This window comes from Ambystoma mexicanum, chromosome 5q (assembly GCF_040938575.1).
Source record: "Ambystoma mexicanum isolate Mex_15411 chromosome 5q, UKY_AmexF1_1, whole genome shotgun sequence".
Classification (NCBI taxonomy): domain Eukaryota; kingdom Metazoa; phylum Chordata; class Amphibia; order Caudata; family Ambystomatidae; genus Ambystoma; species Ambystoma mexicanum.
The window spans coordinates 1,181,993,739-1,182,017,658 of NC_090933.1; the positions used below are offsets into that span (position 1 = coordinate 1,181,993,739).

General features: G+C 45.9%; 1 protein-coding gene across 1 annotated transcript in view; it reads right to left on the reverse strand.

Annotated features, from left to right (window-relative positions):
• COL22A1 (collagen type XXII alpha 1 chain) overlaps positions 1-23,920 on the reverse strand; it is a 1,250,061-nt gene that overhangs the window by 763,403 nt on the left and 462,738 nt on the right. Inside the window, exon 5 of the mRNA XM_069621676.1 lies at positions 15,822-15,933. Coding sequence (XP_069477777.1) covers positions 15,822-15,933 — 112 coding nt within the window. The remainder of the gene's footprint in view (positions 1-15,821; positions 15,934-23,920) is intronic.

Consider the following 23,920-nt stretch of genomic DNA (forward strand, 5'->3'; position numbering starts at 1 on the left):
GCTGGTGTACTGATCCCAGGGATAATATGAGTGCTTATCCTCGGAATTACTGGGGTGCTTTCACTGGAGAATAAGGGATTGCTGGCCCCTGGTGAATACAGGGTGCTGTACTGTGAGAGTAGGGGGTGCTTATACTGGGAAAAAGAGTGATATGATGGAATAGGGTGGTGTTCTGTCTTGTAAATAGAGTGACTCTAGGATGAAGAAAGGGGATACAGTGGCCATTGAGAAAGAGAGTGCCGGTCCTGTTGAATACTGGGGCGATGCCCCTAGAATATAGTATGTATTGGATTTACGAAGTGTGATCCTAGATGAAAAGTAACAGGGTGTTATGGATAGGGAAATTGTGGGGTGCTCATGCCAGGGAATATTTGGTGCAGGATCTGGCAAATCTGGGGCTGCTGACCATGGAGTATTGTGAGTTGCTGACCATGGGGCATACACAGGTGCTGACGATAGGAATAGGGAGATGCTGAAACTGGAATAGAGACATACTTGTTCTGGGGTATATTGGGAACTTAAGCACCGGGACTAAAGGGAGAAATCAATGCTGACTCGGGGTAAAAATGTGTGATAATCCAGGGGAATACAATGGTGCACATCCTGGTGAATACAAGGCTGCTGACTCGGAGAAATACCTCAGTGGATTTACAGGATACAGTAGTATGCAGGAAGCCTAGCTGATTTTTAAACGACGCTTACAGCCAATCCCCTATATATAATTATGTCCACACTTGTGCTATGTTTTTATGAACCTGCCCGTAAAACTTTCAATGAAAACACATATCATGCCGGAGACACAGAGTATGCGTGGTATGGGATTGGAATGTATGCAGAAGGATGGTGAATGTTTTATGCTTCCTAAAGAATGAGTTCATGCAGTAAGATGTTCCTACATGCAGGCTAAATGTAAAATGGCCATTAAAAAAATTCATCATTCTGCTTCATAAACATGCCCACTACTTTTGCTTCAGGATTCATTTCAAACATGTATTTACTTTTCAGTGTAGGAGCATTTCATGTTTTCCTGTCAAATAATCAGCGCATGGTGTAAGAAAACATAGCCCTAGTGAAAAAATCACGCACTTTCAACGTGCACTTTCAATGGACCAATACAGAATGGTAGTAGCAAAAGGGTCAACTTTGCGCTGGTGCAAACAGTGCATTTTTTCTTTGCACTAGAGCAACTTTTGCCATAGTGCTTATATCATAGAAATTGCTCTTGTCACAGTGCAAATGTTTTCTAATATAGTCCCGGTGTTTTTTTGCACGAGGACACATTTTGGCCTAGTGCTAATACAGTGCAATTTTGTTCTTGCACCAGAGCAACATTTCTGTAATCTGGCCACAGGTTCTTTCCTGCAAGGGCAACCCATTTTAGATTATGGCAATGATGGATGACAGTCAACGAATGGCCGATGGAGGCAGTTTTGGGGATCTTCTTTTATTGGCACCATTTTTGGCTTAAACGGAGAACACAGTGAATAAGGAAGCATTTTAAGTAGACATATTTGCAATTAAATGTTGAGTCCCCCAAGTCTCTGAACTTTCATCATTTATTTTCAGTTAATATGTTTACCCTCTTAGCAAGTTGTTGAATGGTTATGTTATGCAGGACCATGCCTATGCTTCAAATCTCCAGATGCCTACGATCCACCAGAATGAAGGACTTGTGTAGACTTGAACTCTGCTGGTGCGGGAAGGATGGAACCACTAGACAGGCCGACTCTGTCTATGCTCCCAGATGCTAGAACTTCCTCCATGTCAACCACAGACTCAACCCCTCACTTCTATGTTTCAGGAAGGAGTTCAAGGCCCTCCTCTTCAAGGAATGGCTACTCCCTAACATCTATATCCACACACCCTACACTTCCTTCCTAACCCGAGACTGGTTCATCTTCTCCCCTCACCCCCGTTTCCTCCCGTGGATGCTTGTAGATATTTTTCTCCCTAATTGCCCACCCTCTCACTCCCTATGGTTAGCTGCCTGCTCCCTTGTATCTCTGCTTCCCTCACTGTGTCCTTATGACTTGTTATGCACTCCATTGCTTCCTGAAGCTACGTCCACGCTCAATAATTACTAAATTATACTACTGACACTACTACTACTGCTAATAATGTATTCTTTAGGACCTCCTGGAATGTGGTTAACCTAAAGGGTTTATTTTATAGCACTGGGAAGATCTTTGCCCATGCCTGAACACTGTTATCTCTCTAACCCTGCCTTCTGCTCATCCTGATTTTCCCTGAATACTGTTAACTGGCAAATGTGTACTCATCATTTGTCACTCCTTAAAACCAGTCACATTTCCCAACACTCCCAAACACTTTCTTTCCTCTTCTGGATATCCCCATTCCCATCAAACCCATGTTCACCAAAATCAAGTCTCTCTTCGAGCGACCCCCCTCTCATATTCTCCACCCACCACCAATAAACGACCCTCGCTCAGCCAAATAATCATTCTCTTCACTTTATATCTGTGACTGGTTCTAAGGTCTTTAGCTTGTCCCCCTCAGATCAAATGTGTAATATCTTTACTAAAAAAACATTTTTGAATTTAGTTAGAGGGCACTAGAGACCCGAACAAGAAGGGCGCTCCCCTGTGAGCTCCCGCACGGCCCTACAAAATCCTTAATAATCCTGACTTACCCGGTGGAATACTGCCTTCAAATTTCAGCACACGTTGCCACAAAAGCCCCTGGTACCAATCTGTCGGAAAATCGGCAACCGCTGGTGCCCTATGCAGCCAAAATCCTGACTGATGCGCCCGGGTGGTGGGGGAGACCCGGAGGCTCACCGGCGCCCATCTGCCTCCGCCGGACCTGCCATTGAGGCATCTGTAGCCGCAGCAAAGAACAGCGGTGAGCCCCCGAGCATAAAGGGGCTCGAGCGGCCCTGATCAACCCCAGGCGGTTTGGGAACACCCGGGCGCCGCCGTCGCCTACAGCGGGAGCCGGCTCTGCAGGACGCGGCCCGGCCGTGGGAAGAACACAGTCATCAGCCCGGTCCCGCAGGCTCAAACTCCTGATGCCCAGCGTCGAACTGCGGCTTGCGGAGGGGGCTGAGGCCGGCCGCGCAACATCGCTGCCCCCCCCGCTTGAGCGTGGTGCAGTGCCATCCAGGGGGCGCCCCTGACATGTGGAGACCACCCGAATGCGGCGCCCAGGCTGGGTCTCCCCGCGGCTGGACACTGCTGGCCATATAACGCGTCAACCCAACAGCAGCTCGCAGCGGTCACGGGCGCACGGCCTCGCCTGGCTCGATGGAGAGAAGACGGTGGGGCCCCTGCGCCCGTGTCCTGCACAACTCCAGAAGCACAGAGCCGTCCAGCAGCTGAGGCCTAGGCCAAACAGAATGGATGAAAGAGAAACTCCGGAGCCACTGCGAGAGAAGAACAGTAAACCCAGGTACGGCGCCTGCAGTGCGGCGAGGGGTGAGCCAAGCACTCTAGGGACACAGACCATCAGAGTCCACGTGCAGGACCCTCTGGGCACCCAGGCTGAGGGGCCAGGCTCGCCCGGGTGATCCTTTATCCCACTGATCACTGCAACGGACACTGCGTTCGCTGCGAGGGGGCTGCAACAGACAGGGCTAGCACACACCACTGCTGGCCCAGCTTCTTTAAGTCGTCTTGCCGCACTCCTGCCACTACCAACCAGCAAAAAAGCAAAACAGAACAATTTATCCCACGCAATTACGAGCTACACCAGTAATCTGATGTGCTGACACCACCCCAACCCATCAGGCACTTATTGGGACTCTCGCTCAGAACCACGAGAAGCATGCCATTCAGCTACACCAGGCAACTCAGCAATCCTGAAAACTCCCCAGTGGACACGCCTCCCTACCAAACAGCATAGTCATCTAGAACCAACACCCTGCACCAATATAAAAGTCAGACGAACCAGCAGAACGACGCCCGCACTGCACACACAAGCTTGCGATGGGGAAATCCGACAAGTCGCAACGCAAATTGAATTTTGAAGGGGGCACTTTGTCCAAACAACCAAGACATAATAACGAACCAGAATCCCCACCACAGATATCCGGCCAAGTAGAGTGCAAATCCCATATGCTCGATATCAGAGCACTGCTCCTAGAATTGAAAAATGGAATCAGCAGCTTGGATAGCAAACTGGACAACCTCTCATCCAAAGTGGATCAGGTACAACATAGGCTTGACAACCACAGTGAGTGCCTGGATGAGGCAGAGCAAAGAATATCCAACCTCGACGACGGAATGACGTCCCTCACCACTAGAGTGTTGACTCTCGAAGCCCAGATGAAAATGGCCAATGCACGTAACGAAGACCTCGAAGGGCGCTCTCGGAGGAACAACATCAGGATAGTTGGGGTAAGGGAGAAACAACTTCAAGTCAAAATGGAGGACCACGTGGAAGAGATGTGCAAGTCCCTCTTCGGCCCAGAGGCACTCTCGCATTTGTTTGTCATAGAAAGGGCCCACAGAATTCCGGCATCGAAACCCATCGTCGGAGCGCCTCCTAGACCAATAATTGCAAAACTCCTTAACTATAAGTACAGAGATGCAAACCTTTGAATGGCCAGGGAGAAAGGCGAGCTACAGCACGATGGCGATACAGTTCACTTCTACCCTGACTTCTCGCCAGCCATCCAGGCCCAAAGAAGGTCCTTCACCAACATCAAACAAAGACTCTGATCCAACCAAATCCCTTATTCGATGCTGTTTCCTGCTCGCCTAAGAGTACAACACCAGGGAAGGACCCAGTTTTTTCAGACCCCAGAAGAGGCAAATGCATATCTAGATCAAGCTGGTTGTGGTCCACCAGAGAATAACCAACCACGTGCATAGAAAGAACGGGCCCAACAAAACCCGCCATAGACAATAACAGGCAACAGAACGCTGCATCAAGTGAAAGAATATTCCACCGGAACACACCATAGGGGTTTGTACGCCCGACGGCCGTGCGACTTGGGAGGATCCTAGCGCCCCTAGCACAGCAATGTTTAAGTCTACTAGTTTCATGTTACAAAGATGGGCCTTAACGATGAGCGAGTTGGGGGTTTCTCGTGAAAATTGGGAGAGGGATTCACACCAGTTGGGGGTTAACAAGTTTATTTATTTTATACTCGCTACAGGCATCAATTCCGACCTTTCTGCATCAACCATCCGATTGGCCGCTGCTACACAATACAATCCAAGCACAGGGAGAGGGACACCTAGTGACGAATATCTACAAAGCCCTCCTTAGCGAACAAAAAACGCCTTGCTCGAAAGCAAAGGAAAGATTGGAAAAAGCGCTAGACACCAGAATCCCAGACAAAGAATGGGCCTACACACTAAATCTCACGCAAAAGGTTGCGATAAACCCGAGATTTAAACTGATTCACTTCAACTTTCTTCACCAAACGTACCACACACCCAAGTGACTCCATACTCAAAGAGAATCAATATCTGCAGAGTGTCACAGATGCGGAGCGTCAGAAGCAGACTTTCTTCACCCAGCATGGTCTTGCCCTCCTGTGGCCACCTTCTGGAACACAATCTTTGAAAAAACATCAGCAATAATAGGAGCAGATCTCGACATAGACCCGAAGATGGCGATGCTAGGCCTGACCCAATCGCTGCCGGACACTGTCAGGAAATTGACAGACTTATTGCTTATCCTAGCACGAAGGAGAGTCGCATGCACCTGGGGCAGGGGACCCTCACCAAGCTCTCAACTCTGGCTTAAAGACATCACATACTGCCAGGACGTAGAGACAGATTTCATAAAGACTCTACCGCTCCAATCACGTCCCCCAGACATCTTGGGACCATACATTGCTTTCCTGCTGTCAACGACAGACGCATTAGACTCGCAATCACCATCCCCATCACAGAGTCCTGTCAGCGCGCCACACAACGTCACAGCCACCAAAGTGTTTGCTGATCCAAAGAGCAAGGGGGGAAGCGGGAGGAGGGAGCGGGCCTCAAGTTATGGCCAGCGCATGTCCTCACTGTATGTTAAGTTGAAAATGCCAATAAAGAAAGTTTAAAAAAAAAAAGTATTTGAATTAGTTTTATCTTATAAACTGACCTTTGACAGCGTTTCAAAGAAATTCATTTATCCTTCTACAGTATTGGGTCATTTATAGATTGACATATTTTGAATATAGGTTATCATGCATTATAGCACCAATCAGCAGTGGAAGCTTTAGCATATTTTAATGATTTCCAGTTAATTTGTCACCTCTTCCCAAGTGTGAGCCACCCCCTTTGGGACTATGGAGGTGAGTCTGCTATGCTTCACACCAGCTGGGGGACTGGTTTATTGGGATCCTTCTGGAGTGGGCTGCCCCTTAGGCGGGGCAGAAAATCCCCATAGAAGGAACTAAGTCACCATACCTGTCCCCCAGACACTAAAACCTTTATACATGGGAGCTAAAGTGTATGGTAACCCTATGACCCCTGTATTGGCTAGTTCGGCTTATGACTCAAACTTCATTCTGCCCAAGTGGAAAACAGAAGGGAGTTGGAAACACAACAGCCCCTGGGTGGCACATCATCTAAGGAGCCAATTACAACAGAAGATCTGTGAAGCCCGTGGGGATCAAGAATGTTACGGAGCAGACAGGGTGTGGCATGCAGAAATGTGAGATGAGGCATCCTGCCACATAGTAGGGACCTGGAAATTCCTGCCAGGCTTCAAAATTGGGGAACTGGAGCTGGCCGGCATCATACCAAGAGCGAGATACGAGACCTCAGCAGGCTGAGGGCCAGCCCAAGGAGACGCCACCCACTGGTCATCCACCCCAGCGGGCAGGAGAGAAGGAAACTTCCATCAGTAACTCAGGGGAGAGAGGAATAGCGTACAGACTGTGCAGCCCTCCAGAGGAGCGCTGCCCAATATCGGCAGGTTTGTGGTGGCTACAAGAGTTTGGGAGGAGGGTAGCATGGCAGAGCAGAGAAACAAAATCCCTGCGGTGCTGATGGAACTGAGAAACCCCAGGGTGGGTACACCGAGAAAGTCAAGCCCCAGAGTGGGTACAAAATTGAGAGCCCCCATGGTTGTGAAATAGAGAACACAAACATTAGTGGAGAGAAGGGTCAGAGAAACCGAAGAGTGCGGTGAGAAGCAAGCCCCAGAGTAGGGAACACAACGAAAATCCAGAGATTGGGGAGAAAAACCGAGACAAGCCCTGGAGCGGGGAAGTAAAAGATCCAGAATGGGGAGAAAGAGAAAACCAAGCCCTAGAGTGGGAAATGAGCCAAGAGGCCCCATGGAGGGGAGATGGAGGAAGACAAACCCTGGAACGGAGAAGGGTCAGAGAAACTGAAGAGAGGGGAGGGAAGCAGGCCCCGAAGCAGGGAATGATCTGAAAGGCCTCAGAGTGGGGAGAGATATGGAGGCAGGCTCTGCAGTGTGGAACAAACGGGGAAGCCTCAGCCTGAGAACCAAGTGCCAGAGTGGGGGAGACAGAGAGAGACAAGCCCCTCAGCAGGGTGAGGTCCAATAAACCCCAGAGTGATGAGAGAAATCAAGACAAATCTGGAATGCAAAAAACACTGGGAAGCCCCAAAGTGGCGGGCAAATAAGAGGAACGCTCCGGAGTTGTGAAGGTAGGGTGAAACCGTAGAGTGGTAAGAGAGGAAGAGAGATAAATAACCTTAAGCCTGGATCTCATGGAAGGCACTTCAGCAGTACAGGAGTCATATATTTGAGACTGTGAACACAGACAGAGGCCTATGGGAAAATAGCCAGAGAGGTGGGGGTCAGAAGTCAGCAGCCACTTCTTTCATTGGGCAAGACGCAAGCATATGTCTCGGGTGTTTTATGTTTCCTTTACAGTAGTGTTAGAATTTATGTGAGAATAGGTTTATGGACATAGGACTTCATTTAAGTTCAATCATCTTGACACCGTGACAAGCACCCTTTTGAACTTTGTATAGAGTAGGGCTTAGTACAACAGAGTTAGGGAAAGATTATGTATTTTTGTCTTGAGCGAATACAACCTCTGAAAATCATGCCTCCTACAGACTTACCATAATATATAGTTTAACATAAGCATATACATTTAAAACCACCTCAAATTATTACTTCCATAACCAGAGTTGGAGAGAAGGATTCTTCCATCAAAACCAATTTCCCAGCAAGGCCTGGTTTACTTGAGAATCTTCTCTGGATGTTGAGTCCAGATAATAACCCTTGCTGAACATGTGCCCTTTCCACAAGGTTACTGGGCCTCATTACACGGATGGCGGTAAGGGTTTACCGGTACCAGTATTTTACCGGTACCGGTAAATCCTTACCGCCTTACTACGAGGTCCCTTTGCAGGTTGGGGAATTTTATGGCTGCTTTTTGCAGGCGTTAAAAACCAACCCGCAAAGGGACCAGGGAGCTAATTACGGTACCACAATTTGCGGTACCGTAATTAGCGCCTTCCCCATTCCCATAGAGCCCTATGGGGCAAAAATCGGAATGGGGAAGGGAAATGGTGGAAGGGGGAATTACCGCCCCGCCAACCGTGGAATAGGGCGGTAATTCCCCTTTCCACCAAGGCGGTGCCGGTATTTTACCGGCATGAACCATGGCGCTAACAGCGCCATGGTTCACCGCCATCCGTGTAATGAGGCCCACTGTTTGGCACATGTAAGTGCAAGTCGAAATAAAATGTTCTAGTTCAAATTAAAACTCAGCCCCACCATAGGCACAAATCTAAGGTTACTTTTTAAAACAAGCATGCCTCTGACAAACTAAAGAAAATATTATTGTGTTGGTAAAGCTTGTCTATTCGACACTGTGATTACTCAAATTAGGACCAAAATGAAAAATCTGTTGCCGGGCCTAAACTTCAGATCACAAGAATTCATTATGTAAAATGCATCACCCACCAATTTTAACAACAACCTATTATGCTCCCATTCCGGAGCTGGTATCTTAATTGCAAAAAAGAATACTTCTTCTCCTGCCATCATTGTAAACACGGATTGTTGACACTTCCTGGTCCTAGTAATAGTAGGCATATGCACTTGTATAGATACATGTTGACAGCTCAACTTTGCTAACATCAGCAAACTTGTCAATCATTCATATGACTGACAATGTATTGTGTGTAATCCTGCAAAAGGACCTGAGCTGAAGGCACCTTTCCATTTCTTGCATTATGTGTCCTTATAGACACAACATGTGCCTTCACTATAATCTCCATGCCGTCTTGGTTTATTTTGTTTAAATGCTTTCAGACCTTAGGAGTCGCACTGCCATACTGAGCCCGGGTGGCTCATGATGCAGTACTTTGGCCTGTTGCCTGGATAGCAGGTAGTGAATGTGTAACCAAATGATCTGAGGCTCCAGTAAAAGCTGCAGCAGCACTGCGTCCCATTGTGTGCAGCCGGCAATGCAGCCACCACAACTATTTCAAAAGGTACACTCATCTTGCTGACTACTCTCAGAATCAGCAGGTTTGACAGAAAAGTGTAGAGAAATTGACTGGACCAGATCATTGGAAGAGCTTCCCCTAGACACTCAGGGATGATGGAACTTAAAGGTGAGGTTTTTGCATTTTATGTATGATTTGATGGTGTCTGAATGACCCCATATTTAAAACACTAGCTGGTAACTAGGAGCATCCCGTCCCAACTAATATCACTCGTTGAACTCTCTACCTCCTCCTAAATGCTCTGGCAATCATCAATGTATGAAAGGCCTTATAAGCCAATCACAGATAAATTGTTCATCGCTGATCGCAGGGCTTTTCTCTGATACTGTCAACATCAGTCCCTCTAGCTTTTGCTCCCTGTCCTTTAGGGTGCATCCTTCACATCAGAGGTGACTCCATGAACCCGGATTAGGAAACCGGCAGAGGCTTTAAGGACACCAGATGTCTTTCCAATTTGACAAGTGCCACTGGGGTTGCCAAGTCCTCTATAGATACAAAAGCCTGCTGCTCTAAAGCTCTCTAGCAGGACCTAAAAGGTGGAGGGTTGATATGCCAGCTCCTGATTGGTGAAGAACAACAGTGAATCCAGGGGTGAGATTAAAAAATCGCTCATTTGCGAAATGTGCATGATGACTTAGAAATACTCCCCTCCTACTGCTTGCCTAAATGCATGTAAACAAAGCTAATGCTCAGTTTAGGCACTTGTCTTCTGGGTTTGACCTGCATCTGCATGGACATGGGAAGACGATCCTTGGAACCTTGATGGAAGGCTGTTCTCAACTCTAGAAATCTAAAACATCACCCATGGAAGAAAATGAAGCCCTGGTTATCGCTGGACATATTCTTCGCTTGACATTTGCAAAGCCACATGGGCTTGGCACCCCGGACTACCCATGTTCCAGCGTTCTCCACTGGTCCAACCTAGCTCTGATTCCACACTGAAAATCTCCCCATGTTGTTCCAGATGGACATAAATATCTGATTCTCTGGGATACTCCACATTCCTCTGCAACCTCAACCTGTTTTTGAAACCTCCCTGCCGTTGGACCCCTGGGATAATGATGTTGCATAGTTATCTACTGGTTTAGCCTGACTTTAATTCCAAAATTGTATTGGCAACTTTACATCTGGCTCTGTAAATACCATGCATGTCTGGGTCCCTTGAATATTAATGTCCTATTGTTCTCCTCTGGTCCAACGTGGCGTTAATTCCTCAGTTGAGTTGTTGTATTACATTGAGCAAGACCTTGCATTGCGTGAACTCAGGCTCATTTAACTTTTGCAACATTTAACTATGGACTCTTGCAACTTTGGAATCTTGAAACACTTAAACATAAATTCTGGATTCTACAAATGTCCCATTGATGGAAGCATTCTTTGTATTTCTATAACACTCTTCGCAGATATGGTGCACATTGACTAACAGTACCAAGACTGTGCTAAAATACAGCAATGTGCTTGTGTTTCTCATTATTTTCAAGTAATTAGTGACTTAACAAGGCACCCTGAATAAGCAGATTTTCTATAACATTGGATTAGATATTTGCATCTCATAATATATTACATTATATGTTATTGGCCCTCATTACGACCCTGGCATTAACCAATGGCGCTATTAGCGCCATGGTTTATGCCGGTAATTTACCAGTCCACCATGGTGACATGGGGAATTACCGCCCCGTTTCCAAGGTTGGCGGGGCGATAATTCCCCATTTACCATTGGCCCTTGCCCATTCCCATTTTTGCCCCATAGGGCTCAATGGGAATGGGGAAGGCGGTAATTACGGTACCGCAAAATGCGGTACCGTTATCACCTTCAAGGTCCCTTTGCGGGTCCTTACCTTAACGGCTGGTACAGACCAGCCGTTAAGGTCGGGACCCGCAAAGGGACCTCATAATCAGGCGTTAAGGGATTACCGGTACCCGTAATCTCTTAATGCCAGGGTCATAATGAGGGCCATTGTCTTTACTAAGATGTATTTGGTAACCAAAATTCAGTGTACAGTGTTTTTATACATTGAATTGTGTGGTGTTCACCCAAGATTTGACTGAGGTCGAGGGTTAACTCCTGACAGATACTGATCAAGATGGGTCCTCCATTCTGGCATTGAAGTAGCCATAACTCCTCTCACCCAATATATCTCGTACTGCAGTGGCATGGATTTGCGAAGATTGAGTTTTTGAGTCACACATGACAATCTCTTTTGCAACTGAATGTGTGAAACAATTCTCACTTCCACATATCCATTCAACTAATGAAAAACTGAAAGTTCAATTTTTCTTTAAGAGGTCAAATTTGCAAATGGTAAAAGGATATATGAGTTATATATAAAGACACGAGATCCAACTTCCTCTTAGCCACCCTGACCGACCAACCCATTCTTCTCCACGGGGGCGGACTGGCCAGTAGGGAACTATGGAGATTCCCGGTAGGCATCTGCACCCTGGGCCTCTTTTGTGTGGTAACCTATTTTATTTCCAAATGTTCCCATAGAAGGCTTTGGCTTGCTGGAAATATGTAATATGGGGCCACTTTGAAAGTTATTTCCAAGGCCTCTTTTGGTTCCAAGTCAACCCTTGCTAGCTGAAAACGGGCAAAGTTGCTGCAAATGTAATCTTGGATCTATCGATTTGACTTGAATTATTTATAGATGTATTAAATCTCAGTGGCATTGTAACCTATGTAATGATTCAAGAGTCAGCCATTCCAAATTGATGAAAAAAAATCAGTAAAAAAAACAGAGCCTCTGCCTCTTGCTACACTTTCACTGTTGTATCTCTGGTCAATGACCACACTATTGAATTATCCAGGTCAAGATTCAACTGTACCCCTTCACCTCTTAAATTAGCAACAACAGGAACCTAACATTTTGCTCATGACATGAATCTGAGATGAAAGGGCAGAACCTAGAATTACTAATGTCCTCCTAGGAATTCAAACCACATAAACCTTTAATGATTCTTTTGAAAAGGTATATGAAAGTATGGATATTCAGATCCAGTAAAATAAAGAAAAATGCCTTGTTGCACTAGCAGAATCAAATTGTTGATGTTTCCCTTAAAATGTATTTGTGCCATGCTCTTACATACCTTTTCCTTCTCTTGATAAGAAAGCCTCTTGAATACATCCACTGAATTCTCTGATCCTCTAGAACTGTTGTATTTGTTGCTGATGCTTCTGCTCTTCTCTTTCTTTTCTTTGATGGTCTTCACCACAGCGTCCAAAATGTATAAACAAGCCATAGTCTAGAGCTACAAGTCAGACTTACAATGGGCAAATTGAAAACGCAAACTCAAGTACTAGAGAGCTCTTTGCCATTCTGTGAGAACTTGAATCTCCAGATGCATTAAAAACACTTTGTGGCGCTCCAATATCCGAAAGGCACTCTTGGATAAATTCTTGCTACTATCAACCGAAATTGCATTTAAAAAATAAACTGGTACCCACTGAGGCACCAGCCAAACCCCTTACCTTCACTTCCCTTCCCTACCCACTGTTTCACAAAAAAGTCACAAAAGTCACAAAGGAAATTAAAGCCATCCAGATGCCACAGTGACATTAACCCAGTCTCACTTAGCAAAGACTGTGCAGTAGAGCTCGCCCCTTTAATCACATTGCTTATCAAAACCTCATTCACCTCTGGCATTGTTCCTGACAACCTTAAAGATGCTGGTTCGTTCCACTCTTTAAGAAACCCACGTTAGACCCCAGCACCTGCACCAACTAGCACCCTCTCACGACAGTCCCATTCCTACTCAAAATACTAGACAGAGTAGCATACCTGCAAATCCAAAAATATCTGGAAACTAACAACCAACCTCCTTGGATTCCACCAATCCGGTTTCTGCCCTGGTCACGGAACGGAATCAGCACTTCTGGATTTCAAAATCCAAATGGATGAGATCATAGATAATGAAAACTTAGCCCTCCTCCTCCTACTGGACCTCTCTGCTGCCTTTGATTTGGTAGACCACAAAATCTTCTGCCAACACCTCTCATCAGCGGTCAACTTCTCCACCAAAGTAACAGCCTGGATTGAATCCTTCCTATCAAACAGACCAATGAGTGTCTTCTCCACCGCTACCCCACCAGACCCAGTCACCTGCAGAGTTCCCCAACACTCTTGTGTCTCCCTGACACTATATAATATCTTCACAAAGCCCCTCTTCAACCTCCTCAACACCATGAGTACCTCATACATTAATTACGCTGGTGACACCCAGATCCTCCTTCCCATTTCAGGCTCCTGCGAGACTGATTACAATGTACTGAGCAAAATCTACCATACTATCCAGGCTTTGATGGCTCAACAATCTATGGGCCTCATTACAACTCAGGCAGTCCGGAGAACACCGCCCGCCTGCAGGCAGACGAGGAAACACCCGCAGCATTACGAGATGCTGCCGGTGTTTCCATGATCCATGATCCCCATTCCCATCGAGTCCTATAGGACTCGATGGGAATGGGGATTAACACCATTCCGCCTCCATGATTCCCAGAAAACCGGGGTTGTAATGCCCCAGTAATTCCGGGAATCACGGAGGCGGAATGGTAATACGAGTCTGGCGGTAACCAAGCGGTTTTACCGCCGCAGTTACCGCCGGACTCGTAATGAGGCCCTATGTGTTTGAATGACAAGAAAACATAACTGCTCCTTATTAGAACACAAAAACGCTTAAACAAACTTAACAGCACCTACAAATCCTTCATCATTGACGGCAATACTATCCCAGTCTCAAAAGAAGTGAAAACCTTGGGATTCTACTTGGATTGATTGCTATCACTAACTGGACATGTAAAGACTGTCACCTCTGCCGCAGCATACACCTCGAAACTCACCGATGCCTACAGACCTTTCCTGTCTACAGACAGCTGCATCACGATCGACAGAGCTTTCATTTTGTCCAGACTAGATTACTGCAATGCCCCCCTTGCAGGGTCCACCACTCGTAATATTAACAAATTACAGATCCTACTAAATAATGCCCTAAGAGCAGCACTGAACATTTCAAAATATTACCACATTCCCTCTGCTAGACAGAACGCCCACTGGTTGCCGGTTCGTGAACGTATTTTGTTTAAAACATTAGCACTAACACACAAATGCCTTTCAAACACTGCACCTAAATATCTGGTGAAGAAATTCTTCAAATCACTATCTAATAGATCGACCTGTGCTGACTACTCGCACTTTCTAAAGATCCACAGATTCAAATTGCAAAAGGCAGGGGGTTACAGCTTTCCCATAGTAGCTGCTAAACCCTGGAATGCCCTACTGCCATCACTCAGATCAGAACCATCCTCCTGGTCCTTTCGGAAAGGCCTTAAAACGTGGTTCTTCGCCCAAGAACTCCTAAACTGTAAAATAATCTATGCCTGCGCCCCAAATCATACTATGCATGTAACTTGCTCATGTATCTAAGGGATCGCACTTCCCTTCCCCCTGTACCATTGTATTCACTGCACCATGTCCAGACTATGTAAAATTGTGCATGTTTCTAAGTACTGGTATTTTCCATCCAACTGTACTCCCTGCAACCAACATCCAGAAGCCTAGGGGTTAGGCGCGGTTTAGAAGTGAATAAATAAGTGAATTAAATAAAATGGGGGAATGCATGATGTTTTTCTTGAAATTCCAGCCATGAAACTCTGTCTATTGCTCACATGTACAATTTTATGAACTTCCCTGCTGATCGAAAATAGGTTAATCTTCCTTCGCCCATGGCACTGCGGATGCGAGGGAAGGGGGGGGGGGGGGAGAAGGTCAAGATTGTTTGGACTTCTCTCTTCGGAGCATAGCCTCCCCTCGGCCCACGTTACCACAAAAGGTGCAGGAGGTTTATCTCTTAACCGTTCCTGTTTTACATTTAAGTTTGCATTGGCTCTTGGTTTGTAGAAGTGTGTGCGCAAAGTGAGCATTTTCGCCTATACTCATCCTTGTACTCCAATACGTCACAGGGAGGCATTACCAGTCAGGTATTATGGCCCTAAGTCCCTCCTTAAGGCCTTTGCTTCAATCAGGTATACAACTTGGGCCCCGGACTGACTGGTAATGTCACAAACCGTGAGGGTTATTGCTTGAGTGAAAGAACATGTATTCGACAATTAATAGAACTGAAGCTAAAGGCATCAAAGAGGAACGTACTTTCGTCTTCAAGGGAATGTTTTATTTCTTTTTGTATGCGCAGGCAGGTTTCTGTTTAAAGCATATTGAACTTGAACACATCCAAAACAAAGTAACTTTTAAAAGAATGTGTTTTTGTACAAATATTGGCATACACAAAATTGCAAAACAACGATTTGTTGTTTTCGGCCTTTTTTCTTTTAAAAACACAGATAACATTTCTAAAATGATAGTTCTCATCAACGTTGGCCAAACAAACCCCGGAAAAGAAATGAAAACAAGGGGCTCTTACTCGGTTTGCTGCACAATGGGGTACGTTCCCAGGCGCACGTAAGAACTTTGAGCCGCGTCTTCCTTCTTTCCAAACACTTCTTTCACGCTGAATGCATCCATCAGGTCAAAACCTGCAGGGAAAGGCAAGAGCAAGGAATGTTTCAGCTGGGTGCGACCCACAGGACATAAAGCTGTCACGCAGAGGGAGCACTAGGCGACTCTCAATGCAGGCGCTTCATTTCTATATGCCCTCTGCGTGCATTAGTGTGTGTCAAGCATCACCTTCTGGTGCAGGTAGCAATAGTAACCAAGAACACACAGGAACAAAGCATACTTTTGGCACACACAGTCCCTTCTTTTTATTTCGTATTGCACTTACACAATTACAAAAAAATGGTCACATACCACACAGCCTTTAGTACTGTAAATATAGTCAGCATTCTTCTCATCAACATTGTTGTTACTTCTCTACCTTCTAGCATCTTTGATTTTTGTTTGATCCTGTCTGTTTACTTACTGTGCTTATAAGCTTCTATCTATATGACTTGGGAGGATAGCTATCTCGGGAAGATAGCTCAGGGGCTACATGCTCGCCTTGGCAGCAAGACAACACGGAGCAACACAGGTTTGATCCCCCGTTCCGTGCTTAGAAACCTCTAGGTATTAAGCACGTTATAAATAACTTATCATATCATATCATGACTTAGTATGCTTCCTCATTTCTACCAGCAACAGCGCCTCAATGCCTCAGGGTTGTTTGTGCACTTTACAAATTAAATAAATAAAACAAACCATACGAAAGAACACTGGTCTGTCATCAATAATGTCCTAATTCTTTCAGGAAATACTGTGTTTGAGTAGACTTTTGTTTGTCTAGGCATAATATCACGTGATTAGATAGCGCTTCATGCTTGATGTCTCGTACTTCTAAGCGGTGCATTGACATTTGTTGTGTGTGTACAATTTAATGGCACTTAAACTACCAATAGCAGTGTGTCTGCCCTGCCAGGGTTCGAACCCGAGTCCTGCATGCTCACTAAAATTGTGTGAATATGCTGCAGGGACTTTTTCTTACAGTCCATCAAACTGTAGGGATGGGAGAGTGAACAAGACTGTGAGCTGCCCACAGTAGTACACTTACCATTCCATGACTCCACATACTTCGTAATCGAGGTACTGATGTTTAAAAAATATTCCAATATGCGGCCCATTTAATGATTTATAAGTGTCAATTTTGTTTTGTTTTTTAATAATTGTATGAGTATTTTTTGTTCAGGTTTGGCTCACTGTTTACCTTCATCCCTCCGCTGCTTTCCTCTTATCTTTGCTTTATTTGTCTCCTGATTGTTTATGACTCCTGTTTTTGCAATATACGTGATGTACTTAATTAGCTGTTTATGTTTATATATTGCATCTATAGTTCTTGGTCTTAGATGAGACTCTGTTATTGAAAATTGTATAAACACACATTTAAAAACAAAATACTCCAAAAGCATTATGCCTCGCTTTCATGCCTCTATGTTATGCTCCGCCCCATTGAAAATGATCTACTTGGCTTTTGAGTGAGTCGGAGTCTTACCAGTTCTATAAATGATTTATCAACCTCGAAAGGATGAAAGGCTATGGGCCTCATCATGAGTTGGGCGGTAGCCCTTAAATGCAGCGGTAATGTTGGTTTTGCTGCATTTATCATTCCGCCCAATCTCGAGTCTGGCATGTTTTGGCGGAATTACCACTGGCGGTATTACTGCACAGTATTTGCACTGAAAATTCCCAATGGGGAATGGGGAGGTTAGCGGCCAACCCTCTGGCGGTAATACAGCCGGACGGGTGGGCGCTAACACAAATAGAGTTGGGCGTATCCCAGCCGGTATACCTCCCCATTTGTGATGAGGCCGTAAATCGTCCCTGCAGCAGGATCTAATCTTATGAGGTGCAGGAAACTCATATGTCTGAGAGCAATGCTTGCGCGGTGTAGATATGCTCCCTTGGCACCATGAAACTAAGAAGGTGTAGAAGGTGTCTGTTGAAAATGTTCAAAGACAAGAGAGTATCAACAGCAAACGTCACATATTTTGCAAATGAAACATGACAGACACTAATGTGCAATTTGCCCAATATGTGTTCCATGCAGAAAAGTATAGAATAGGTGATATAATGCACTTTCTGTTAGAAAACTGGTGCAGTAATATAAACAAGCACTGGCAATGCCAACTGTTTGGGTTTTTGGGCAGGCAGGCCTGGCACTGTTGTAGGGGTATTAACCGATTATTGGTAGTTGAAGGTGCAAAACGGTGTGAGTACCTGGGCATCTAATAGAAGTGCAAGGCAAATGATTAATACGTAGTTACATGCCAAAACTGTTGGCTTTGCCAATGCTTCGTTTTACCGGACTTCAGTGAAGGATATGCAGAGTGCTTATGAATCAAGTGGCTGAAGGCAGGTCTGGTAAGACGTTTTTATTTCACCAAGTAAGTCATTAACTCTCAGGAGACTGCTTGGCAAGGATTGATGGCAAGGATTGTTAAAGCGAGCTCAAAGAGTTCCCATGAGAGGTGTTTTGGGCGAGGAGAGGCAGGAATGAGTGGGCATGGCCATAGGAATCACCTTAGCCATGGGCAGTGAATGGGTGGGTACAGAACCAAAACACACCTTCAGAATGCGTGTGTCCTTCCCAGCAGTGTTGCTAGGTCTGGAAAAGACCCGGGGCTATGCTAATGTTGGAACGGTTGGGACTGGGGACTAGCTAGCCTTTTGGTTGTGGATCCTGAGATTCTATCCCGGGCTACAACCAAAAGACCAGGGGCTATAGCCCCCTTGGCCCCCCTAGCAACGCCTCTGGTCCTTCCTCATATGGGGTTCCTCCCTATCTGTACTTCCTGCAACAGTGTTGGCTTATAGGTGTCGCAGGCAACACCTAAAACCCGAAAACACAAAGTGTACACTCCTGTAAGTGCAATTAGAACTAGAGCAGCAATTGCCCTAGTACAATGAAAACTATATTTTTGCCCGAGGGCAAAAGACTAGGACTAGGCCAACTCAAACGGTTTCCTTTGGATTTTAGTGTTAGATTTGTATTAGGCTCAAGGCACTTATCTCTGACCCACAAGTGTATCTGTCTGTGAGATGGGCCATAGCCAGTGGTTGCACAATCTTTTAAAGCAAGGAGATGCGAAAGGTGCACATCATACATGTTCCTATGTGACATCTTCTAAAACATCTTTTTCACAACTTACATTGCACTTACACCTGCACGAGACAGGAGTTGCAAAAAGGATCTATTTTTCTGCCCATTCCTCTGGGCACCTCGTTCCACAAGATGACCCTCCAGAGGAGACTCCTTCAATCCCTGTCCCTGTACCCTCAATCTCCTACCTCCGTGGAATAACTGTCATTATCTTTGGAACACCCCCAGAACGCCTGCCACACCTTCCCGCCCCATCCTGCTCATCCAACCCCCTCCACTCCCAGGTCCACCTACCCCGCTCGTGGCCCCCTTCCTGCTCTCCACTTACCACTCCTACCAGTCCATCCTATCCCTATTGCGTCCTTGTTTTGCACAGAGCAAGTTTTGCACAAGTGTGACATCCTTTGCACAACCCAAGAGGTGGACCGTTCCAACATGCTGAGGTGTCCAAGCAGGCTGTCTCTGCTGTAGTTCACCCACTGTGGATCTTATTAGCAAATGATGTATTTTCTCTTCATTATATAAATCCACACTGTTAAGATGTTTGTCTCTGTCATTTGAAAAAATAAATTCTGTGTTGTCGGTGAATTCATATTCATTTCCATTTTGTTTTTAACTGTATTTGTGTCTCTCTGTCATTGGGCATGGGATAGCTGTAGAAGAACGTGCAAACACATGATTAAATACACCTATATTATTGGAGCATTTCGGGTTGCAGGTGTTCTGTGACAGCGGAACCTGCACATCTCGGGAGGATAGCTCACAGGCAACGCGCTCGCCTTGGAAGCAGGACAACATGGAGCAAGACAAGTTCGATCCCCGCGTCTGCGCTTAGAAACCTCTGGGTATTAAGTGCGTTATAAATAACCAATAACAATTACATATGGATATATGAAAATTACATATGGATATATGATGACCTGCTCTTGAACCTCGACTCCAACACTCCGTGTGTTCTCATTCTACTCGATCTCTCTTCTGCCTTTGACACTGTCAACCATGCCATCCTGCTCAACGGTCTCTGTGATAACCTGGGTATCACTGGTCAGGCTCTGGCGTGGCTGACTTCTTTCCTTTCCAATCGACCATTCCAGGTCCAACTTAGGTCCTTCCTCTCTGACATCTTCTTCTCCACCTGTGGTGTTCCCCAGGGATCTAATCTCTCCCCCTGGCTGTTCAACCAGTATCTGGCACTCCTTGCCCACCGCATCGCCGCCCTCTGCCCCAACTTTCAGTGCTATGCGGACGATACCCAGATCATTTTCAGGCTACCCTCGGCCTCCTCCTCTCCTTCCCTCAATTCTGACTGTCTGTCTGCTATCCAGGAATGGTGTGCCGCCAATGACCTCTGCCTTAATGCCAGTAAGACTGAGATTCTACTCATCGGCCCACTCCCTACTTCCCTGCAGCTCTCTGGCCGGCCTCTCTTGGCCCTCTTCCTGCTCCTACCTGCAAGGCAAAAAACCTCGGGGTCATCTTCGACTCCACACTCTCCTTCTCTCCTCACATATCTGACGTCTCTAAGAAGTCACACTACCAGCTGCACCTCCTCAGAGGTATTCTTCCCTTCCTCTCCTGCCCCCAGAAGTTCACTGTCTCCCGAGCCCTGGTTCTCTCGAAGCTGGACTACTGTAACAGCCTCTATCTCAATCTGCCTGCCTCCACTCTCCGTCCTCTGCAACTCATCCAGAACAGAACTGCAAGACTTGTCCTTGGCCTCAAGCCCAGGGACAGTATCTCTCCAGGACTGAAATCTCTACACTGGCTCCCAGTGGCTCCGAGGATTAAGTTCAAAACCCTCTGCATTGTCCACAAGGCCTTCTGGGGCCTGGGGCCTAAATACCTTCAACTCTCTCTTCCTAAATATCTTCCTTCCCGAGCCCTTCGCTCATCCGTCTCCAAGTCCCTCAGGGAAAGCCGCTTCTCGAAGCAACGAGCTGGGGGTAGATCTCTCTCCGCGGCAGGGGCCTCCCTCTGGAACAGCCTTCCCGCCTCCCTGAAACTTGAGGAGAACCATCTCCGGTTCTGGAAGCACCTCAAAACCTTCCTCTTTGCTTCCGCTTTCTCTGTCCCTCTCCCCTGCTAAATTCTTCACTGAAACTGCACTGAATTTGCAACTGGGCCACTCTCACCGACCTCAGTCCTGGGCCCAGCCACTCTCCACTTGCACTGCCTCCCTGGCAACCCCTGCACTGCGGGACTGTCTCTGTATCCCTACAGCCCCCCCTCCCCAGCACTTGTCTGCACTTACCTTGCACTTGCCACCAGCTGGCCCTATTTATTTATATTTTATTCTACTTACTTTGTACTGCACTTCCCCCCTCCCCCTTGCACTTTTCCCTTTCCCCTACCCCTGCACTTGCGCGGTCTGAATGTTACCTGGCCTAGTAGGATCGTTGTCTGTCTTCCCCTTGTTCCCCCCTCCCTGCCTCGTCGCGCCTCGAAACACTTGTGTATAGGCGCGTTACAAATGCCATATCATATCATATCATATCAGAATGCCTGCAGTTACTACAGCAAAGATTATGATGGCCTTATGTGTGCATTTAATGATTCACTTACCAGTTCATAGCAACACCTGCCTATATGAGGCTAGACCTTACATGTAGTGACAATACAAGGAAAGAAATGGCATTATTGGGACGTTTGAGGCTGCAGATGACAAGAGCTATTGTATATGTGTTGGCATGTCTCAGATATATGGATGTACTATGGATACCCTGTGGGTATTTTTGGGGCATTTGAGGATGCACGCGGCGCCTGATGGCAGTGCCTGTAGCGATATAGCTTACTTGAAGTATGAATCATGAGATCGCCTTATTGTGGTATGTGAGTTACCACTTGGCACATGTTGGCATTACCGCTGCTGCTGTGCCTTACTTACAGTGATTTATTGGGTATATGAAGGCACCAGTGGGGCACGTGCGGCTGCATATGGCATATGATGGCAGCAGTACGCGTGGGATTCTACCATGCCATGGGATTGCTAGCACAGGCATATGATGGCATTATGTGGGCATGCCATCCTGCACTTGGCATATGGCAGCCAGCAACGATTAGCTTTGTACATTCTTTTTTTCTTTATTCATCCCAGCATACCTCCTCAAAGTGGGCTGTCCACAATATATGTTTGATTTGCTTTAAATCCTTGCCAAGCTGGGAGGAGCTTAAAATGTAAGCTTGTCGGGTTTTTTGTATTATTTATTTAATTGTTTTTTTATAACGCGCCTAATACCGTACCTAAGTTCGGTTTCTAAGCGCGGATACTGGATTAGAACCTCTGTTGCTCTGCGTGGTCTTGCTTTCAAGACCAGCCTATCCTCCTTTCACTAATCCTTAGGACATCCGGGGATGGACTTCAGGCTTCTGTTGTGAATTTAATTCTCCCCTTCCTTTTGGGTTTTGTACATCACTAAGTTCTTGTTATGATCCTAAAGGTGTCCACTTCTATAGTACGGCCAGACGAACAATCTATTGTTGATTATAACTGTGGTTTATCTTCCTGACATCTATTCTTTTGGGAAGCCAACATTGTAATGCATGAACGTTTTTCTATAGAACCACAGCCACAACTTGATAATTTTGATGGCTGTTAATGTCCCCCTCTCTTATTTAATGTAGTTAGCTAGACGAAGTTGCCTGAGCTCCCAACCACTGAAATGTGAATCCGACAGGTCTGACTCTAAGGTAATTAATTGCACTGACAACAATTCAGATGGGTAATTATAACATTCTAGGCACATGCTTGCAACACAGAGAGATTTTCAAATTATGTAGATTTCCTAACATCTGAAATTGCGATGACTTTATCATTTGCAAAGCACTTGGCACTGCCATATTGGTGTTCTCCACTGACCCTAAAGTTTGCACTCATTTGTCCAGCACGAGAAGGAGTCATTTTGGATCCAAATCAGACCGCAGGAGCACCTGTGAAAGATCACATTAATCCTAGTTCCTTCCATAGACAAACGTAAAGCAATGCAGCCAAGAAAGTCTCTAACAACTGGGCTGTAAAGCATTGATAAGAGATCATTTGATTAAGAATTACAGGCGGATCCTGGTAGAAACGGGACTTCACAATATATTTTCAGTTTAGAAAATGTATTATAAATTCAATATACTTGAACCCACTTCACTTCCTGGTAGCTCTTCTAAACCACCCCTAACATCCACGGTTTAGGGTGATTTGCTGGAATACATTGATTTTTCCACATATATTTGCTGTAAAAAAAAGCTACTAATTCCCCTTCGACGAAATGTATTGCGGCAAAAACTCCCATTCCAAAAACCTCTTCTCTCCCTCTTATTTCTGGCTGCTCTCAGACCCGTTTAGTGCTCTGCACCTTCTTAACTAAAATACATGCATACATGTGGCATTGCAAACTTTAGCTATTCAGAGCAGCTGTGCCGAATTCATCTTTTTCAGAGCTACTTGATTTAACCATATCCATGCCACTGAGGAGAGTCAGGATCAGCAGAGTTAAATGGTGATACCATGGGGATTGCTCAGCGAATATAAGTGCTCACGTAGACAAACTCTCTGGAACCTGCGGTCACGGGTTTAATCCGAGCAGGATCAAATGAATCAGCCCTTCGGTCTTCCAAAGTCAATACATGTGGTAAAAACATTTACTTATCAACCCATATCAACCTCCTCCTGAGTGTTACTGTTTGGCTGCTGTGAGAGATTTGAGGGTATTCCCACTCCGAAAAACCCTGGATCCTATTCTCAGGTTGCCAGGGAAAGGCCATCACTCTTGGAGTCCAACCCTGAGTGTGGAGAAGCGAGGGGAAATCACCTGGATGGAGGGTCCTTGGGAACTGGGAGTGGGGTATCCTCAGGTGAGACACAGTATTCCACATTTCCATTTCAGGGAGAACCAAATACCCATAGGTGGTTATGGGGTGTTGCTATCCCTGTCTCACGAACC